Consider the following 20,929-nt stretch of genomic DNA (forward strand, 5'->3'; position numbering starts at 1 on the left):
AGTTGTAGTTATGAACCTGAAAATGAGCAGAGTATGGCTCCTTTAAACAGATTCGGTCATTAAGAAAGCAACTGGTGACGTTAATCGGCGCTCTACAGCAGCTTTGAGACATAAAACAATCACACAATGAGACTTCGAGGCAGCTTTTTATTCCTTTTGAGAGTGCTGACGTTTGTCTTCCTGAAGAGGTCTAAAAGTGGAGTCAGTGTGACTCTTAAAATAGCTCTCAACGTGTCGGTGGCTATTTTAGTCGATACTCGTCTGTGGACTCAGAAAGTGGGCCCGTGTTTGGTTTGCCAAGCTGTTGTGTGTGTGTGTGAATAGACGGTGCTGTGGGGTTGCCAGGGGCTGCGGCGTGAGAGGAAAATGGCACGAGAAGGGTTAGTTACACATGGCTGTTCACACTGTTCTCAAGATCCTGACCCTGCGACGGGCCACTCACCGGATCATGAGAGCTCTTCATACACTGTAGGGCTGTGTGTGTATGTTTGTGTATCTGCAGGTGCATCCTCTGTCAACATACCAGAAACATTGCGAAAGACACACAACTGTTGCGGCCTGCCTCCATCCCACCCCTCCATCCTAATGATCGCTGTGTCTGTGTCCCATAAAAAAAGGCCCCAAAAGTGGTAAACAACTCCAGGTCAGGCATCTGGACAATGCACTGACGTCAGCCCAGCTCCTTCACATTCACCCTCCAGTGATGCCGCTTCACCAGGGAGCCAGGGTGTAATGTTTGTGAGACGAAAAGAAAGAAAAGAGAGAGGGGTGGGGGGGGGGTATGAGTGTGGACGAAAAGAGAGAAAGAGAGAGTGAGTCCCTCATAAGTCGTCAGAACTGCGAGGGATCATCTCAGAGAGATCAGACGAGGCTGAATCTGCAGCTGAGACGAGACGCAGCAGAGGGTCGAGAAGGAACCTGCTCAGATTGATTCACCTGACCTAACATGATGGAAATGGTCCTCACCAGACTGCGGGACTTCTCCTGCAAGACCTCCACCTTCGATGAGTGTAAAGCAGCAGGACAGAGTGCCTGCAGCAGGGATCCTCCGAGCAGGACTGAAGGCTGCACAGCTGGAGAGGAAGGCAGAAAACTGGACATAGAGAGTGCACTGGCCTGGCTGCGAAGGGAACTGGTGAGACGAGAGCTCTTCTTTCTGTATTTTAAATGAAGTCCATATCACTGTGTTTTTAGCAGCAAGGACATTTATTTAAGTACAGTACTTAAGTCAGAGTTATATTGTTGCATGTACAATGATTTTACATACAAAACGTGATAAAAGTATTTAATATAATGCATTATAACAGATTAAAAGCCCACCATGTAAATAATAAGACCAGACAAGTTTTACACTAAAGTCTTGTTGCACAAGTTAACAAATTAAATAATCTTGTGTACATAAGATTAAAAAAATATCCACTTGCAGGACATTTATGGCTTCATAATTTAACTTTCAGAGATTTTATAATTTGTATTATTTTTTAAAAATAGGACGAAATGGAAATAAATAGTTATCTATTTTGCAAATAGATTAAATGCACCCTCCCTCGAGTCAATACACTCATGGATTTCGCTGCAACTAGCCTTTATTGGTCGGTATGACCAGCAGCTTATGGCAGCTGATTTGATCTAATGTTGAGGTGTCACAATATGTTGATGGGAACCACAATGGTGGACTCAGGATGTTTTAGGAGCAGGGTCAGAAAAAATAAAAGGGGCACCACATGGATGCGGGGGGGGGGGAACAATGTGGGTAGCTGTGATATTAAAAAATGAGATATTGATATCTTGTTAATAACCCAGACAAAACACAGTGAACAAAACACACAGTGAACACAGTTAAACATGAAGTTAATAGCATTTTCTTCAAAATTTTCTATAGTTATCGTGAAAATCCGATATTGTGTCAGCTCCGAGCTAATGTTAGCCAAATTTACTTCGATATTGCCAAATGTTGCTAAATAACAAACATTAGTGAGTCATTTTACTGACCTGATCATTTTCTTCTGATGTGTTTTAGCATTTAGCATCATCTCCTTGTTCAGAAAAAGTTGCATATTGTGGTATTCCCGCTATTTATTTATATTTCTGGCACCACTCCTGCGTCTAAAATACAATTAAATAATAAGAATAGAAGAGCAGTCATTTGTCACTGCAACAGAACGACCTCCTGGGTGTTTTTTGTGTGGGAAGCTCAGGTTATTGCCCTTCTGTTCCTAAGATGCATGTAGGTCATGTTGTTACAACGTCAGCCCCTTTTTAAAACATCCTCTCCAGTCAAAGAGACAGTGTGTGTGTGTGTGTGTGTGTGTGTGTGCGTGTGTGTGTGTGTGTGTGTGTGTGTGTGTGTGTCCAATTGTGTGTTTGTGTGTGTCTGTTTGCACCTCTGTGAGCAACTGTGTAAGGCTCATTGTCACGGTCTAATATATCACTCGCCATTTACTGCATTCACCCAGACAGCTCGCCATGGTAACCGAGTGTCCTGAGCACACAGAGAAGAAGAAACTACGAGCCGGAGTCGGGGCGGTACCAAACAGACAGTGAAAAACAGGCTCCTGGTCGGGTTGATAAGAACTCTCTGTGTGAATTCAATGAATGACAAAACCCACTCATTCATTTCAACACAGCTCTTACAAAAATATTGATCCAATCAGTTGACCGGCAACTAAAGTTTAATTTAGTTGAATCAACAACTGCTCAATCACACTGGAAAATATTACACATAAATTTGATTTCCTTTTACATTTAAGTTCATTTTCCAGAGTCAGTTCTTCATTTTACACAAATTTAAGCTGCATCTACTCTTTCTGGAGATAATCTGTTTCGGCATTTGAACAAAAACAATATCTGAAACTTATCCCAGTGAATTTATCAAAGTATAAAAGTGTGAGGGGTAAAGGCTGAAATGAACCGTTATCATGGTTAGCAATGTTTTCACTGTTGTGACATAACTTATCTTGAAATGTATTAAAAACAGTTTCCATTACATGTTTTCTTCAAACTATGAAAAAAGGAGTCTCAAGAGAGTTTTGTTAATACACTGATCATGTTTAAGTTTATTTTAATGAGTGGATTGAACTCGGTGTATTCATCCAACTCATCATTTTAAATCAAAAGACTTTAAGTCAGAAGAACTCTTGTTTAGAAGAAATTTTAAGTTTAATCAACTTGAAATGAATACAACTTGTATATTTATGTTAAGTCAAGTAGAAAAGATAAGTTGAATCCACTTAAATTTCGGCATGACTCCCAACAATGAAATAACATCACCTCTAATGTGAAATTTTACTCTGTTCAGTCAAATTTTGTTCATCCAAAAGGTTTAGTGAAAGAAAGAGCATCGTGGTATTGTTAATGAAAGATACACCAAAGTGACTAATTCAAGTCGTAAACCAAATATTTCCACTTTAAAACTTCTGGTTTTCATCAATTGTGTGAAAAATCCAGCTTTTATGTCTTCTATGTAAATCAGTAGAGCCACCATCACCACTAATCAAAACCCTGTGTGCTGTGTTCATGAAATTCTTGAGAACGAGAGCGATGGCCGGTGTAAACCTCTTGATTTAGACATTTTGGGCCGGGGTAGTTAAGAAAGGATCACAGACAGATGCAGCGTCCAGAGCATTATTTGAAAAGAGCTGGTGTTTGGCATGAGGAGGTGGAGCCCAGCATGTCCACATCTCCATCTCCCTCAAAGAAAAAGAAAAAAAAAAGGTCACGTTTCTTCTCTCGTTTCTCCGAGTGTCGACAAAGGCGGTAAAACCAGCATCTTTCAGGCGGAGCCCGGTCTCAGCCTGGTGCAGTAATTAACAGAGAAAAGAAATGCAGATCGGCCCCAGAGGGCTTTTTGTTTGGGACATTCCTCGATCCTGAGGACAAACTTGGACTCTGAAGTCGGTAGATTTCTGAATATCTTATTTTACAATGCAGGCAATTAGACAGCCTCTCATAAAAAAAGGGAAGAAAGAGAACGGCAGAAAGACACATTTGCATTTGAAAGAAGGCAACGCTCAAATGAAATGGCTGAGGTTTCACACTGAGCATGAAGCCACTCAGCTTGATCTGGAAGGAGTTTTTTTTTTATGGGAAAGTTTGTAAAGTTCTTTACTGATGATTTATTTCCCTCATCGTGTGATATTTTGGCCTGCATGTCTGCAAATGTTTAAAAATAGCAGCTGAACAGATGTTTTTTATATGTGTCTAGATGGAGATGCGATCCCAGGACCAAGCTCTGATCCGGCAGCTGATGGAGCTTCACTCCGGCATCCAGGAGCTCAAGCAGGAGTTGTCTGAAGAGGAAGAGGAGGAGACAGACGAGGAGGAAGCAGAAGAAGAGGAGGGAAGCTACTGGGACTCTGAGAGCGAACGAGGAAGCAGCAGCGTCTACTGCAGCTCAGGGGAGGGGGGCTTTTCCACCTCCTTCATGAAGATGCCATCAACCCTTTACTCAGGGGTTTTGTCAAAGAAGGCGTTCAGCAGGAGAAGCTCTGTGCCTTGAAAATCAAAACTCAACTTCAACAAGTTCCTCGTATCCTCTAAAACAGGCAACAAAGACAAGGTGGAGCAAGGTTAATACATTTGCAATTTACCACTGAATTCACAGAAGACAAAGAGGATGAGTGGAGCTGAGGAAAGACAAGAGGAGAGCGTGTAAATAACGGCATTATTTCAGTGATGCAAAAGTAATATCGTTTAAATCTTTGCACAAAATATAATGACACTCTAGTGGCTTATTTAGCTTACAATTAGTCTTTATTAATTATATTTTTACGACAAAAACTGAGAAATTAAAACATGTTTGACCACTTTGAATTGAAAGGAACTGTTGGATACTTTTGGAAATGTACTTATTTTCTTCATGGCAGCGTCGGCTTCTGCAAACCACAGATGTGGAAAGTGCCCTCTTGGCTTACATATGTTGAAATGTCGTGGTCCCTTGTCAGAAATAGCCGGTTAAAATGTTGAAACGCTGTCTTGAACTGTAACTCCACCACCCAAAATGACAGTCAGGTCATAAACATGTAACATACATAAAATGACACGTTATAGAAATGCCAGTATGGTACGTAGCCTATGACACATACAAATGTGAACATATCAGTGGTTTGCAGAAACGTTGACTGCCAACATTTTATCCTGGCGACCAGGCTGATTTGCTTTCTTGCCCAGAATAAGCTACATCCAGCACTCGGTAAGCTCGACTCTGTCCGAAGGTTACAAAATGAGTCATCTTTACACATCAGTTTTTGTACAGATTTAACAAACGAGATAAAAGTCAATTCAGTTAGTTGCCTTTGGACAGAGATGAGCTAGCTGTTTCCCCCCTGTGTTTTAGTTTTTATGCTAAGCTAAGCTAAGCTGGTGGCTATAGCCTCACATTTTATGTACAGATACACAAGTGGTATCAATCTTCTCATCTAACTCTCAGCAAGAATGTGAATAAGTGTAAAAGTATAAGTTAGTATATAAATGGTGTGACAGAGGATGATATAAGTCCTGCATTAAATGCTGACCTGAAGACAATCATTGTTGTCTTTGTGTAGAAATGTTGAGATTTGAATTGTGCGTGTGTGTGTGTGCTTGAAGCTCACTGACCTTTTATGACTGTAACTGCACACAGAATGGATTCAATGCAGCAGAAGGACAGCGTGGAGTTAATTGCATTTTTATTGTGCCTATGCAGAAGTAAAACATTCTCGTGACGGTGTGACATTGTTCCCTGACCATGCATTTGTAAATGTGTTTAAGGAAGTATTAGTACAGTCAGTGAACCAATGTGCTAATCAGACTGTCTGTGTGTAGAGAGTATTTGTGAGCTAGAGTTGTTTGGGAGAGAGACGTGGATGTTTCCATTAACCACCTGAACTTTTAGCAGTGTTTCAAACAGGTACTGTCCTGCAGTGGTACAGTATGCCAACACAATAAAGACATGAAATCACTGATGGTGCATGTTTTATTTTTCGTCAAATTACAAATCACATGTCAACTTAAAATCGTGACAAAAAAAAGTGATTTTCTATTTCGTTCTTTTACATTCATAAAGTCTTGTTTCTGGACCTAACAAAGAAACTAACCGTGTACTAACAGGTTTCTTTAGCACAGATCTGCAAAAGTGCAAAACATCTAAAAATCTATGCCAGCATCAGATAAAGCCGAGCACATTTTGTCCTTATTTTTCCTCTTCTCAGATTACTTTACATGCAACTGGTGTCTATTTCTTACCATGACACATTTTATTACAATGAGCCATTCTCTCGAGCAAATCAGAGCCAATTCCATCTAAAGAGCATTTCTCCCACCGGTCACTGCTGATCGTCCCCCTCTACTTCCACCCCTCCGAAACTCTCCCTCCTCAGTCTTTGGATCTCTGTGTTGAGCCCCAGCAGTGTCTGAGCCAGCTGGAGGTCCTGTGAACGCATCTCCAGCTGCATGACAACAATGAAAGGACTGAATCAGCATGTTGGAAGATGCAGAGACACAAAGGTACATTACTACACTAACAAACTGACATGGACATAAACTGCAGAGCAAAAAAGCACAAAATGTCAGTGAACTCACCAGTTCAGACCTCAGCCAGGTTATCGCTCCATCTATCTGCGCCCTCCGCAGCTCCTCGTTGGCTTGGTAACTCCTGCCGAGGCTGACCGGTCTGACAGTGGAGCCAGACTCTTGAGGATCTTCTCTGGACTCTCCTGTCGCCCTGAAGGCGTTAATCAGTTTGTTTTTAATGTTCTCCAGAACCATGGTGGACAAAGTGTCCTCGCTGTGGCTGTCTCTGTCCATGCTGCAAGGGAATGACTGTGTGTCCCCCCCTCACGTGTTGCCTCCCAGCACTTTCAGACTCATAAAAAAAAAACTTCCCTGTTTCCTCTCTTCTTTTTACTCCACTTTGCAGATCCTCTCCGAACTCGTGCTCCTCCTGAACGAGACTCCACAGCACAAGTCTGTGTGCTTCTGTTCAGCAGCTGCAATCACCCCTTTTGCCTGCCTGGTGTTGAACTGGCTTGTTTTGTCATTGTTACTATGGAGAAACTGCCCTCCGCCTGCATGCCCCATCTCCTCCTCCTCCTCCTCCTTTCGGTAACCTTAATAAGAATGGTGGAAGATCTCGGACAAAGACTATTGTTGCCTCCAAAAAGAACTGAAAAGACCCCTCCAACCACCACCCTCCCCTTTTCTTCCCCCTCTCTCTCTCTTTCTTTTTCTCCGTCAATCCCGCCCCCATACAATCCCAGTGTGAGAAATGTGTTGTGAGTGAGCTCTCATTTGGTGCCAGGGAGAGTGTGTGTGCCGGCAAGTACAGCGCACACAAAATCCATCAAACCCCCAGCGGACTTTTTCAGTGCTTCTCCCTAAATAAGACCTGCTTGTCAGCTTAGGAGACGGACAGGTTGGGCGAGGAAGGAGACACAGCCTCAGTGTTAGCCGATTCAGAGGCACAAAGGCCAACCTACGGTGAAATATAACCATCCCCTTTGTGCCCAAGTTAAGTCCATTCCCCGTGGGGTTTGTGGGATGGTTTTCTTGGCGGCTGTGAGCAGTTTTTTCCCTGACTTCTGTGCAGAGATGAGACAGGGGTCTAGTGTATTTTCCTGTCTGACGTATGGGCCCTGGCTGTGTGAAGTGAGAGGGCACATTTGGAGGCGACATCACGCTCAATCAATGCTCTGAGGCTTTGTCCCGTGGTGATTCTCTACTGAGAGGAAATGTTTTGCTCAGTTTCAATGATATGTCATAGGAAACAAAGAGAAGTGGTGTGTGCGTGTCTGTGTTGGTGTGTATGAGATCTTGTAATGTCCAACAACCCATTAAAAACAAGCAAATCACCAGAACCAGTGGTTTCATGCTGTCTTGAAGACTGGTCTATTGTTAAAAACAGTGGTGTCATGCTCACAAACACATTTGGAAACGCTGTCTGTAACAGTGGTCTCTTGTTTACAAACATCCAGTGATTTATCACTTACAAATATTGGAACGCCATCTCCAATACTGGTCCAGTGGTTTCATTCTTACTAATGTTGAAATGCCATCTCGAACAGTGTGGCCCCGTTAAAAAAACAATCCAGTGGTTTCACGCTGTCTTGCTCTCTCGGAATGTGGTCTGTCGTTTACAATATTGTTGAGGAACCATCTACAGCGGTGACTTGTTAAAAATATCCAGTGATTTTGTTAGAATGCTGTCTCCAGCAGTGGTCTCTCGTCAAACCATCCAGTGGTTTCAGTCTTACCATTGTTGAAACGCCATCTCTAACAGGGGTTTCATGCTTACAAATATTGTCTGGTTTAATATCTCGTGATTCCTCACTATAAATGTTGAAACGCTGCCTCCAGCTGTGGTCTCTCGTATACGATATTCAGTGGTTTCATGCTTATGAATGTCTAAGTGCCGTCTACAGCAGTCTCTTGTTAAAAATATCCATTTTTTTCTTGTTTACTAATGATAAAACGCGATCTCAAACTGTGCTTCGTTAAAAATAATCAGTGATCTCTCACTTACAGATGTTGAAATGCAATTTCCAGTAGCGGTTTATAAAAATAATCAGTGGTATCATGCTTACTAATGTTGAAATACCATCTTGAACAGTGTTGTCCCATTAAAAATATCCAGGGGTTTCATGCTGTCATGCTGTCTCAAAGAGTGGTCTGTCGCTGAAAATGTTTTCACGCTTATAAATGTTGAAGCGCTGCCTCCAGCTGTGGTCTCTCATTTACAATATTCAGCGGTGTAATGCTTACAAATGTTGAATTGGCGCCTACAGCAGTCGCTTGTCAAGCATATCAGGTGGTTTCAGGCTTATAAGTAATGACATGCAATCCCAGCCACCCACCTGATAGAAAGCCAGCTCATATACATGTAATGTTACAATTACACATATTGTAGAAATGTTGATACAGATATGAACACATGGTGTGTAGAAACACAAATTGTCAAAATTGTATTTTGGTGACAGCGCTGTAAAAAATAACGTCTGCTCTAGAAATCGACCGTCAAATAAACGACTCTGATTTGCAATTTTGTCATACGGCAAAGTGTAAAGATGGATGGCTGAGAGAGGGAGAGCACATGTGAGAGCTCATAAGATGTGAGCTACGACTCCATTTGTACAGAAAGGTCTGTGGAGCGTGAGAGGAGGCTGGATGGATCGGGTTGTCAGCCTTGAAGGTCGAGGAAGCGGTGCACAACACATGACAACAATAAGAGGCCGAATACACACACCGAGCCTCAGGTGGTGGGATGGCCTTATGTGACTGAACAACCCTGTTGATTAGAAATTATGTCTGTAGTTGTAGGAAGCACTGGTTTAGATTCTGGGGATGTTTGTTGGGCAGGAAAGGCTTCATCTACACTGTTTGAATAAATTATTATAATTACACAACAGTGTACACACCACAGTCTGGGACTTTTTCTCTCCAATGAGTGAGGTGTTCAGACAACTTTGCTGCCTCCTGGTGGTACTTTTCACCATCTGCAGGATGTCACAAGTGCAGTCTTGCAGTTGCTTGCTTTTTAAAATATAACTTAATGTGTGTTTATTCATCTAATGGAGACTAATTCACTTTTGATTGGTCGATCGTTAAAAGAAAATAGGACACAAACACAACAATTTGTGTCTACTCTACGGTTTCAGCAGCTGAACTGCTGTCTTTGTTAACTGGTTTCATTAAAACCTGAAGTAAGACACATTTTACTGCTGTGATGTTTGATACATAGTTTTTTTAATGTCTTTTTTAATTAATTTGATTGTCTATACTTCCTCCATGTTCACGTCCTTTATTCTCATTTTATCTTCCGTGTCTATGTCTATGTATGTTTGTAGTGAGAACCATGTGTCTCGTGAAAAGTCAACTCAGTTTCATCATGAGCTTTGTGACTATGCATTTTGCAACTTATCAGAGACCGTGCTGAAATAGTTTATGTAGTTTGGGAATGTGTTTGTTTTGCTATCTCTTTGGCCTACTGGCGATACAGACACTGATATATGTATATATTTTTTAACCCCTAATTGCAGAGAACATTAAGTTGCCAATGTCGATGCCAGAATACAACACTTTTCAGAATGTACACATAAGAAAACTACATAAAGCTTAATATTATTAAGGGGCTGATGCCAATATTTCACATTAAAGCCTTTATCGGTCGATACTGATATTATTTTGTATCCCTTCCATTAATTCTTCAGTTCAAAATAGCCAGATTTGGAGATACATGAAGAAGGGTATGAAAAAATGTAATCTAAAAGGTAACTAGTAGACTAATTAAAGCTGTCAAACAAATGTAGTGGAGTATAGAGTACAATATTTACCTCTGATAGGTAGATTACAGCATGTAATCTGCAAAGTAATATTTCCTTCCAAAATACTTAGTTACTTTCCACTACTGTACACAGGTAAACAGCAGGGTGCAGCAGACAGGTGTAGGGCTCAGCATCCCTCCTCTCTGCCTCCCATCAGCACCACTCTGCATCCTGCTGAGGCCCAGGAGGGGAGAGAGGGAGGGAGGACGCCATCTTGTTTGTTTTAGTCGGAGGAGGGGCTGAGAAACAGCCGCCACCATCAGCGACACCACGGCCGACACAACGGGACCAGCGCCTCACGGCTGTCCGGTGAGTCACTCGGCTTCATGTGTGATGTGAAGGTGAGTGTGTGTGAGTGAAATGTGTCGCTGTCACCGCGTAAAAACAAAACAAAAAACCAGGCCGTGTTCGTTTTGAATGACAGCGCGGCTAACGCTAGCTTGACTGCATCATCACCTGTTGTGGTACAGAGAGCGGGTTAATGCGGGCTAATGTAACTGTAACGTCAATGTTTGTAGTGGAGTATTGTGAATGACAGTAACGTCTGTGAAAAGCCTGCCTGCCTCTAAGGGAAATGCCCGATGAATACATGTGTACGACGTTACTGAATCATTAACGTGTATGTTGATGACACAGTTACAGTATCTGCGTGTGGTGTAACGTTATAACGGTGTAACGTGCGTTACACTGCTGCAGGTGTAGCGACCGTTTAAACTCAACTAGGTCACCTGACTGACATTTCACAGAGTGTCAAGGATACTGTGATGGAATGTAACTAAGTACACTTACTCAAGTAATGTACTTTTTTACGCTTTTGTGTAATTTTAAGTATTTTACTTGAGTATTTTCATTTTCTGCTACTTTATACTTCCACTGCACCTCAGTTTGGAGGCAAATATCCCTTTTTGCTCCACTACATTTACCTGATAAATGTTTTTATTAGTTACTTTGCAGATTACATGCTGTATCAGAGTCAAAGTAATGTATTTTTAGATTAATTTAAGTTATAGGCAATCAGATAAAAAAAGTAATATTTCTGCTGATAATAAAAAAGATGTATAATTTACTTTTACTTGTACATTTATTACCAAATACGCAAATACTTTTTACTCAAGTCCTATTTGTATAGATGACTTTAACTCTTACTAAATTAATATTTTGGTGAGATATCTTGACTTGCGAAATGGTAAAGCTACCATTAATACTACCTGACTGGCATTTCACAGATTGTCAAGTATATAGTGATGGAATGTAACTAAGTACATCTACTTAAGTACTGTCAATTTTGAGGTACTTTTACTTAACTTGAGTATTTTAATTTTCTACTATTTCATACCACCAATCCACTGCATGTTGGAGACAAGTATTTAACTTTTTACTCCACAGAAACATCTGGATCACATAATCAGAAATACATTTATTTTTTTTGCAAACAACAAGTATGAAAATGTACAGCTCAAACTACACTACTCAAAATTAGTTATCAATATTATTTTCTCAATTCCATAAATTAAATTATGCATTTTAAGGGAAAAACTTATGAATCAAGTAAAATTACATATCAAACAATCAGCTCTCGTGCTTTGTTTACCTATTCAGAGTTGTGATTCATGTACAGTCTGTTGTTTCTATCCTTTGTGTTGTTTCCTCTCTCCAGGCCTGACGCCTCCCCTTCCCCCTTTCCCTTGTGGTGAGAAGGCGCTGAGACGATGTTTTATGCCCACTTCGTCCTCAGCAAGCGTGGGCCGCTGGCCAAAATCTGGCTGGCGGCCCACTGGGACAAGAAACTGACCAAGGCACACGTGTTTGAGTGCAACCTGGAGAGCAGCGTGGAGAGCATCATCTCACCCAAGGTAATTTGTCAGGGTCACAGCCCCCGATCACTTTCACAGGAATGTATGTTTTTTTATTACCATGTGCTGATTTACAACCAGTCATCCTTTAATCAGGGACACTCAAAATAAGATAAAAAGTTCATCTGTAATTACGTTCTTGCTGCTTCTTTTGATAATAGTTGATGTTTTAGCAAAATTAATCACAAGTTTGATCATGTATTTTAAACTTTTCCTGTTGTAAGTCTTATCTAACAATGTATCATATAACATATCATCTAAATCTGAAATTCAGTAAATTAATATCAACTTTCAACATTGATATTTCAAGGTTGCAGAGGCAGTTTTATATAATTTTGTGCTAAAATGATAAATGATTTTGTCAAACATAATATTATCTAACAAATCTGGTCATCAGTGGTTGTTTGTGAAGTAAAGTTACACATTACCAGCACATTAATTTAAACAAATGTGATTACTGTGATTATTTCATATTATTCTAAATGTAATATTTTTTACTTTTGTGCCTGCTGGATAGACTCAAGTGGGAAACATTTACACTTAATTTGGGGCCTTTGTAACATGTGTTGCCGCAAAGTTTACATTCAAATCTGCAGATTTATTCCACAGTATCTTTACTGATGTTTTCTGCACGTAACTTTTCTTTGATCACTATTTTTACAGGTGAAAATGGCTTTACGAACATCGGGGCACCTGCTGCTGGGGGTGGTGAGGATCTACCACAGGAAGGCCAAGTACCTGCTGGCAGATTGTAACGAGGCCTTCATCAAGATCAAGATGGCGTTTAGACCAGGTCGGGGATAAAATGTAATTTATGAGTCACAGCGGGGCAACGCAAAACCATCAGCCTGACTCAGTGCTTTCCTCTTACATGTAGTTTCAGTCCAGGATTAAGCCATTATCTGTCCCTAAAGTTACAGTTTTGTAATGTTAAAGTTTTATCACTGGGAATACAAATTAATCAGACTCATGCTGAAATTATGTAATATTTTCTACAGTGTAATTATGACATTGTAAAGAGTTTATTCATATTTACATCTAAAACAAAAACATGCAGCAAGTTTTTCTGATGCCCACTGTCTCTAAAACAAACAGAGTAAACATGTGTGCACACCTACATTCAGATAGTTAGTTTTCTGTTCTGTACCACCAATATTATGATCTTTCTTAAAACTGCTCACATTTATACAGATACTATTGAACTAGTAAGCCTTGTTCATCCCTTTCGCTTGCGATACATCACGTGTTGTAACTCTTCTCCTGCATCGGGGTGTTTCAGGTGTGGTGGATCTTCCAGAGGAGAACAGAGAAGCTGCCTACAACGCCATCACGCTGCCAGAGGAGTTTCATGACTTTGATCAGCCACTACCAGACCTAGAGTGAGTCCTCTGTCGGTCTAAAAAACAAAACTTATCTAACGTTTACTTTTTATTGTTATTATTATATTCGTAGCCATTTTTATGCCTGTAGTAGAAAGCCAGCAGCAGAGAGATGACAGGAATAACTGAGGCAGGAGATCTTAAGAATGACACGCAACTAATGTCAGCAGGGATTTTGTTGTTCATTGTTTTGTTGTTCAATACATTCAATATTGTAGAACCACGCTTTCGCTCTTGCTCTCAACTTGCTCGTAAAAAACATTTTTATATATTTTGGGATATGTAATCACTGATCAAACCACTAAAAAGTGTTACAGTAGTAAAGACAACCATCCCATCACAAAATAACTGTGGGAAGACATTGAGAAAACAATCGAAACACATATATCTGAGCAGCACATTTCATGTTTTTCCACTTGAGGAGAAGCGCTGTCAATACAAGATAGATCACTGACTGTTGTTTTGTGCAGCGATATTGACGTTGCGCAGCAGTTCAACTTGAACCAGAGCAGAGTGGAGGAGATCACCATGAGAGAGGAGGTGGGAAACCTCAACCTGCTGCAGGACAATGACTTCGGTGGGCATCTTTCTTCTGAACGTGCACACATTTGTTCAGTAAAATGCTTCATAGCCACATTTATAAACATCCAGGACAGTTTGAACACTTGCTGTGCTTTCCGTTGTTAGTTGACGCCTACATTCCTTACTATGTACTGTTCAATACATTTCTGTTGTGCAGCTGACTTTGGTATGGACGACCGGGAGATGATGCGAGAGGAGAGTGCGTTCGAAGTCGACATTATGGGGGCGTCAGCGTCCAACCTGCTGCTGGAGGCCGAGGGTGCATCAAACCAGATGGCCGACAAGTCCAACCATCTGGAGTACGACGACCAATACAAGGACGACTTCGGAGATAACCCCATGGAGAGCACCGAGGGAGGCATGCTGGGTAGGATCCTGTCAGTGTTATGGGCCTGACATGTATCTGCACATGCCCCTCTTTGTCCACATGTATATTCAAAATGTAAGTACATGGATTAATATAAGTGAAATATCTTGATTGAATTAATTAAATGACCTTATCTCTCTGTGTAGTGGACAAGCTGCTGAGTAACGAGGATGGAGGCGGCATTTTTGACGACCCTCCTGCCATAGCAGAGAGCGTGATGATGCCTAAGGACCACGGAGATGATGACGACGACTTTGACGCTCTCTCTGGTCAGTTCCACAAATAACGTCTAACACTAGACCCTGACAAAAAGTGTTTTGCAATAGCTTTGGTTGCATACAGTTGAAATTACAACACATACAGAACATATCATGACGTATGTTTTCAACATGGTCTTGTCTGTTGTTAGCGGGAGCCCCAGACAGTCCAGACTCAGGCCCAACAGAGCCTCTACCAGCAATGGCAGACCAGACAGAACAGACCGCGCTGGTTCACAACGAGGAAGAAACCTTCGCCCTGGAGCCGATCGACATCACAGGTGAAGCAGCTGGTTTCAGGAGAAAGCTCCAGCATTCAGTCGTTCAATCATTAGCGCATGCAGTTCCACTTGATTTTTATTCGGTTTCCTTCTAAGTAGAAAAGTATTTTTTCCCATCGATAAAGCCAGCAATTTTCCAGTGTTGACAATTACAGAGTTTCACATTTTTGTTTACGCAAAATCAATGTGTTTAAATAGAAATGCCGTTTTGTTCCAAATCTCTGAGCTACTTAGCTGATTCATCTCTGTCTCCCTGCGGTCTGTGCAGTGAAGGAGACCAAGGCGAAGCGAAAGAGGAAGCTGATTGTGGACAGCGTGAAGGAGTTGGATAGTAAAACCATCCGCGCACAGCTGTCTGATTACTCTGACATCGTCACCACGCTGGACCTGGCACCTCCCACCAAGAAGCTGATGATGTGGAAGGAGACCGGAGGAGTCGAGAAGCTTTTCTCTCTCCCTGCTCAGCCTCTCTGGAACGCCAGGCTGCTGAAGGTAACGTAACCTTAGACAACTTTCAGAATTCAACTATTGTATATACCTGCATGTTGTCTCTATCTGCCTCTTTGCTCGCTCCAGATGTTTACAAGGTGTTTGACTCCACTGGTACCGGATGAGCTGAGGAAGAGGAGGAAAGGTGGAGAGGCTGACAGTCTGGATGAGTTCCTGAAGGATCTGGAGAACCCGGAGGTGCCCAGAGAGGAAACAGCAGGGCACCAGCAGAGAGACATCATGGGTAAGAAAGGGGCTGTTTGTGCACATTTATGCAAGATTTCCAAAGTGTAGGCGCTACTATCTCTAAAGAACTGTCTCCTTTTGGCTCGAGCCTGGACCAAAGTGCAGTATGTTCATTTCCCCTCCAGACCAGACCATCATGGAAGAGGCCAGTGTGCTGCAGACTTCAGCTGTGGAGGGCAGCAGGACGACACTGGACGAGTCGGTCATGCCCCCTCCGTCCTCCCAACGTGGCCTCAAACGCAAATCCCAGGACACAGAACCAGCCCTGCCTGTGAGTTCAGATGTCAACTTTAGTCTGTATTTACTGAAGCACACTCACCAACCAGCCTTCTCCATATAGGATATCCTATTATATTTAATGTCAGGACTCACTGTTTTCTTTCTCCACTCTTTTCTGTAGATGGGAGCTTTGGACCAGCAACAACAGCCACAACCGCCGCAGGGGTCCAGTGCCTCTAATGTGTCCCAGCAGCTGGAGCCAACCAACGTGGAGCTTCCACCAGAGGAAACCACCAACATCAGCCAGCTGATAGAGCTGGACCTGCTCGGCGACAAGGACAAGAAGAAGGATGACGACTCTGATGAGGAGGTGAGCTAAAGATCCACATCCGTTTTAGAAAGTAATTTAACAGAGGATGGACACAGACTCGATTTACAGTGGGCAGCCTTTGTTAGTGTTTGTAACTGTGTTTTTCTGTGTCAGGAGGAGGAAGCGCAGGGAGGAGACCAGGACCAGGAGGAGAGGAGGTGGAACAAAAGAACCCAGCAGATGCTCCACGGCCTTCAAGTATGTATATGTTCACATCTGACTGGGAAAGTCGGTTGAAGTTTTTTAGTCCACAAAACATTTCTGGAGCTGTACCTGTAGCCGGGACCTGTATTTAAACACAGCCCCGTCTATATATGCACTTAAGAACGCTACTTCAGTGAGTTTAAAATATGTTTTTGAGTGAAGAGCCTTCCCGTCCTGACTCCATCTCTCTCCCTCATCGCCACAGAGAGTGATGGCCAAAACAGGTGCCCAGTCGGTCAGCCTGCTGGATCTGTGCAGGAACAACAACAAGAAGCAGGCGGCTGCCAAGTTCTACAGTTTCCTGGTTCTGAAGAAGCAGCAGGCGGTGGAGCTCGTCCAGGAGGAGCCGTACAGCGACATCATCGCTACGCCCGGACCTCGCTTCCACATCATCTAGAAAAACACGTTACAGTCCGAAAAGGAAAGAAAACTCCACTCTGTACCATCTGCAACACAAGTTGATTTAACAAACCTTTTTTTTTTTTGTTTATTTGAGTTGTTTTGTGTATAATGTGGAGTTTTTTTTACCTTATATCTGCAATGTCTTAATGTCAGCCAGTAGTGGGAGGAAAGAGGTCTGAATAACATGGTTGGTTAGAAAAAATCCTTAATGAGGAGGACCGCAACTCCAAATGATGCACACTTCCTATTTGTTATTATTTATTACTAATGTATTTATTAAATTATTGGATTTTTTATTATTAAGACTCACTCTATAGCAAAGTCAGTATTAAGTAGGTTAAATAAAGTGAGTCTGGAGTTGCTGTCCACTCATTGTTGGATTTTTAAAACTTTGACAAGCACTAGTTCCTTAAAGAAGAAGTTAAAGGACTAAGTTTTCAGTTATGACTCAATCACTCGACCATGTTACTCTGAGACTCACCTGTCCCACCTCTGCAGGAAAAAAAGTTCTCATGTACACAGACTTTAGCCAAAAGGAGCATGCACTGTATCCAGTCTCTGCTAGAGTACGTTTAAACAGTTACTACGATAGTGATTTTACAGACTCAACCAGCAGTTAATCATTATACAACTGCAGTGTAGCACTTTCAGCATTACAAACTCCAGACGTGGTGTTTTTGCTAATGCTTTGCTTGCATCATCAACTGTTTGCAGTCAGAAAAACTATAGTTGTGTCCCCAGTCTATACGACATATCAGTTTTAAGCATGATAAAAGTACGCACAAAACAAAAGAAAGAGAGAAAATGTTCACAGCAGGAAAGTATAGTTAGTATAGGTGATGTAAACATCAGTGGTCAACCATACTTGCATGCTCTGTCCTGAAATATTTTGTATGGGTCGACACCATTTTTAAACCATATTCTAGATTCAACTCATCCAAACATTTTACGTATAGAGAATCATCTAAAAACAGCTGGGTGACAAACAGTGATGTAGTCTTGATAATAAGACTCATTTGTTGTGCTCAGCATCACTTCCACAGTAACTTCTGAAAGCTTGAATCTGTTCAATATTGATTTATTGATGTAATATATAACAAGAGAATTGTTTTTTTTAACTTATAATCGATTTTTAATCTAAAGAATGACTTGATGAGATGATCAAGTGAAGTCTGAATGGACATATTTGTTCTAAACGTTGTTGTTTGGACTCTAAATTCATCATACAAAAAAATATTACAGGCTGAATCAAAATCACACAACAACACAGTAAAAACAAGCAGACCAGCAAGTCGTTGTGACCACACTTCTTCCTTGTGCTTTTGCGAAGACGCCTGAATGCATCATTTTTTAATATCACTTCCATATAAACGGTTTATCATGTAACGTCTGAGTGCATCTTAGATTTTAAACTATGTGCCTGTAAACCTGCTTTTTTTATTTTGTATAAAAGCCAAGACAAATCTTCTCAATTAAGAAATGTTTGTTCCTGAACAGTTTTAATCTCATGCCTGTAACTCCCGAATCCTGGAAACTGTTGCAGAATTTTTCAAAATAAAATAAATACCATGAACAGTATTTTAAAATGGAATTTTGCGTAAGAAACATTGATTTCTTCTATCCTTGAACATCAGAAAAACAAAGCAGAAGGAAACGTGCAGTGTGATAATTTCAGATTATATTAATCATGTATGGAGGACTAAAACCATCAAAATCAAAAGCAATTAAATCAATAAATGACTCAGGAAATGGATAAATATGCCCTATTTACTCCACCAAACTTATTTCTTTACTGTACACATCTCTACTTCAATATGCAAATGATTTTTTAATTTTGTCTGTTTCAGTCCTCCATAATCATGAACATTTTTGACATCTTCAGATAATATTCATGCTAGAAACAAAATGGCTGAAGTCTCTGTCTTCCTGTCGCACTATGTATTTGTCACCGCAGCAGCGGACGTGTCGTCTTTTCGTTTCTTGTGTCGACTTCTTTTCCTCTTCTCCCCGTCCTCCGTCTTCTTCAGCGGCGGCGTCGGGACGCCTTTCTTCTTCTTCTTCTGGCAGCTCAGAGGGTTAGGATTGCTCTGTTTCCTCTTCCTCTTCCTCCCCCTCCTCTCTCCGTCCTTCTGGTCGATGCCCTGCTCCTCCTTCAGGCTGCGGATGCTTTGCTGCTGCGCCGGGCTGACCAGCTCGCCCAGCTGGACTGCCTGGACGTGGTCAAGGGACGTCTGGCAGGGCTTGTCCAGCACGATGGTGTTCTGGATGATGTAGAGCAGAGGAACCCCGGGAATCTTCTTCAGGCCTGCAGTTAATGTGTGGTCCTGGAAAACACATATACATGTCAGTTACCTCCCAATAGTTTGACACTTCTATTTCTAAATTTGCAGATGATTTAATGACAATTTCTTAAAAGATTTAATTGGCTGCCACTATTTCACGAGGTCTAGAGGTTTATTAAGTTGATAAAACCCTCCTCCACATGACGAGACTTGCATTATAATTAAAAGTTTCTAATATTTTGACCACCAGTTGATTAACACCTCTCTAAAACAGTTTAACTGACTCTATGTAGGTAGGTTTTGTTGCAGGGCTTATGCAAAGTTAATATCTAGTGTATTTTTAGTTTCTCATTGCACTTCCCTCTGGTTGATGTGTGTGTCTGATCTCTCTGTATATACCTGTGTAGCTACGAAGTAGTGGTGAGGGTTTGTCTCCCCCAGCATGGACAGCAGACACTCTGAAGCGGGGACAGGACTCTTGAAATGTGGACACCTCCTGACCTGAAACCTCTGCAGGATGATTTTGGCTCCATACAGCTCTTTCCCCAGAGTGTCCAGTTCTTTCAGTGCACAGCTGACAATAAAACAGGAGCGAATATAATGAGATATTAGATATTAAGATGTGATATTTGCATTAAGGTACAGTGAGTAGATGTACTCACCTTGTGGTGCACAGCTGCACCTCTCCCATCAGGTATTTGGGCATCTGCTCTTTGATCTGGATCTTGTTTTTCAGAGCAGCCTGACTGAAAGTCCCGTCGATGAGGATCTGGAAGGGCTGCCTGAAGCTGAAGTTGTATTTGTAGAAACTTAAGGTTTTCTTGGCTTGTTTCTGTCGCTTCAGCCCCATGGTGGCTGCGAGGTGAAGTCAGGAGAGGCTCGTTCAGTAAATACTTCTCAGAAAATAACCGTCAGGGACGCACGTTAAATGTGTCCGTTGAAGATAACTCTTCCGGTTTGATAATTTGCTCGTTTAATGGACGTCTTTCATTAACATTTTCAAATTATCGCCATCAGTTACTCCAGCATGGATTTCTAGCGTACACAACACGCTTGTGGTGTGCGCTTCTTTTGACTCCGAGCGGAAACAACATATACGACGAAGGTTCCGGCTGTTTCAGAGATCGTACAACTGCTCGTTTTGTTTGGTACTATTTAATTTAATTAAACAAAGAAATACTGAACAGGATTTTGATTATTTATCTCTATTCATGTATATTTTGGAGCTTTATTTTTTTAAATACTTTTGAAAACATTATGTAGAAATTGGCATTTTGTGTGATTTGGCTCCTCCGACAGTTTCTGAGTGAAACATCACTGATATGAATAAAAAATTCAAGGTCTGTAACAATTAAAAATAAATAAATAAATATGAAAATAGAAAAGAATGTCCAATACTTGTAGGAATAGTAATTTACATTCCATAAAACAATAAAACAATAAAAACATACTCAAAATGGCAAGTTTAAGTACATAATAAATTAAAAAATATACATCAATAAATTAAGGAATAAAAAGATTAAGATGAAAAAAATAATGAAATATCTACATTTACTTAAAATAGGGCATTTTCACAATTTTAGCAGTCAGTCCAACAGTCCTTCTATGGAAGCCCTAAAGGGCCATGCATTCATACATTTTATTTCCTCCGTTTTCCCGTGATAACGAGTTAATTTCATTTGTTTTCTTGAGATCTCGAGTTA

At 41.2% G+C, this 20,929-nt stretch overlaps 4 protein-coding genes across 4 annotated transcripts; 2 read left to right on the forward strand and 2 right to left on the reverse strand.

Annotated features, from left to right (window-relative positions):
* The first annotated feature begins 767 nt into the window (after positions 1-767).
* Positions 768-5,939, forward strand: LOC311273021 (uncharacterized protein). The gene is made up of 2 exons (XM_084379861.1): positions 768-1,135; positions 4,205-5,939. Exons 1-2 carry the CDS (start codon positions 947-949, stop codon positions 4,496-4,498), a joined length of 483 nt encoding a protein of 160 aa, XP_084235987.1. The 5' UTR covers positions 768-946; the 3' UTR covers positions 4,499-5,939.
* aard (alanine and arginine rich domain containing protein) lies at positions 5,936-7,154 on the reverse strand. Its single transcript, XM_084379862.1, has 2 exons — positions 6,559-7,154; positions 5,936-6,425 (listed from the first exon to the last, which is right to left on the reverse strand). Exons 1-2 carry the CDS (start codon positions 6,781-6,783, stop codon positions 6,303-6,305), a joined length of 348 nt encoding a protein of 115 aa, XP_084235988.1. The 5' UTR covers positions 6,784-7,154; the 3' UTR covers positions 5,936-6,302.
* A 3,340-nt stretch (positions 7,155-10,494) lies between these two features.
* rad21b (RAD21 cohesin complex component b) lies at positions 10,495-18,535 on the forward strand. Its single transcript, XM_084378892.1, has 14 exons — positions 10,495-10,604; positions 11,953-12,148; positions 12,812-12,941; positions 13,428-13,527; positions 13,998-14,104; positions 14,267-14,476; positions 14,623-14,745; positions 14,886-15,014; positions 15,283-15,506; positions 15,591-15,747; positions 15,875-16,020; positions 16,150-16,338; positions 16,453-16,536; positions 16,748-18,535. The coding sequence occupies exons 2-14, from the start codon at positions 12,005-12,007 to the stop codon at positions 16,937-16,939; spliced, it is 1,935 nt and encodes a 644-aa protein (XP_084235018.1). The 5' UTR covers positions 10,495-10,604; positions 11,953-12,004; the 3' UTR covers positions 16,940-18,535.
* utp23 (UTP23 small subunit processome component) lies at positions 18,007-20,292 on the reverse strand. Its single transcript, XM_084378893.1, has 3 exons — positions 19,889-20,292; positions 19,626-19,800; positions 18,007-19,268 (listed from the first exon to the last, which is right to left on the reverse strand). Exons 1-3 carry the CDS (start codon positions 20,074-20,076, stop codon positions 18,879-18,881), a joined length of 753 nt encoding a protein of 250 aa, XP_084235019.1. The 5' UTR covers positions 20,077-20,292; the 3' UTR covers positions 18,007-18,878.
* Between the last annotated feature and the right edge of the window lie 637 nt (positions 20,293-20,929).

Source organism: Pagrus pagrus (genome assembly GCF_965226575.1).
Source record: "Pagrus pagrus genome assembly, chromosome: 17".
Taxonomy (NCBI): Eukaryota; Metazoa; Chordata; class Actinopteri; order Spariformes; family Sparidae; genus Pagrus; species Pagrus pagrus.

Bases quoted from the DNA above. Each gene is read 5' to 3' on its own strand.
- LOC311273021 (XM_084379861.1), top strand. From the start codon at position 947: ATGATGGAAATGGTCCTCACCAGACTGCGGGACTTCTCCTGCAAGACC. The intron at 1,136-4,204 runs GTGAGACGAGAG...ATATGTGTCTAG, and splicing joins CCTGGCTGCGAAGGGAACTG to ATGGAGATGCGATCCCAGGA.
- aard (XM_084379862.1), bottom strand. From the start codon at position 6,783: ATGGACAGAGACAGCCACAGCGAGGACACTTTGTCCACCATGGTTCTG. The intron at 6,426-6,558 runs GTGAGTTCACTG...GTTGTCATGCAG, and splicing joins CCTGGCTGAGGTCTGAACTG to CTGGAGATGCGTTCACAGGA.
- utp23 (XM_084378893.1), bottom strand. From the start codon at position 20,076: ATGGGGCTGAAGCGACAGAAACAAGCCAAGAAAACCTTAAGTTTCTAC. The intron at 19,801-19,888 runs GTGAGTACATCT...TTTTATTGTCAG, and splicing joins GTGCAGCTGTGCACCACAAG to CTGTGCACTGAAAGAACTGG. The intron at 19,269-19,625 runs GTATATACAGAG...TGTGTTTTCCAG, and splicing joins ACTACTTCGTAGCTACACAG to GACCACACATTAACTGCAGG.
- rad21b (XM_084378892.1), top strand. From the start codon at position 12,005: ATGTTTTATGCCCACTTCGTCCTCAGCAAGCGTGGGCCGCTGGCCAAA. The intron at 12,942-13,427 runs GTCGGGGATAAA...GGGGTGTTTCAG, and splicing joins CAAGATGGCGTTTAGACCAG to GTGTGGTGGATCTTCCAGAG. The intron at 15,507-15,590 runs GTAACGTAACCT...TGCTCGCTCCAG, and splicing joins GGAACGCCAGGCTGCTGAAG to ATGTTTACAAGGTGTTTGAC.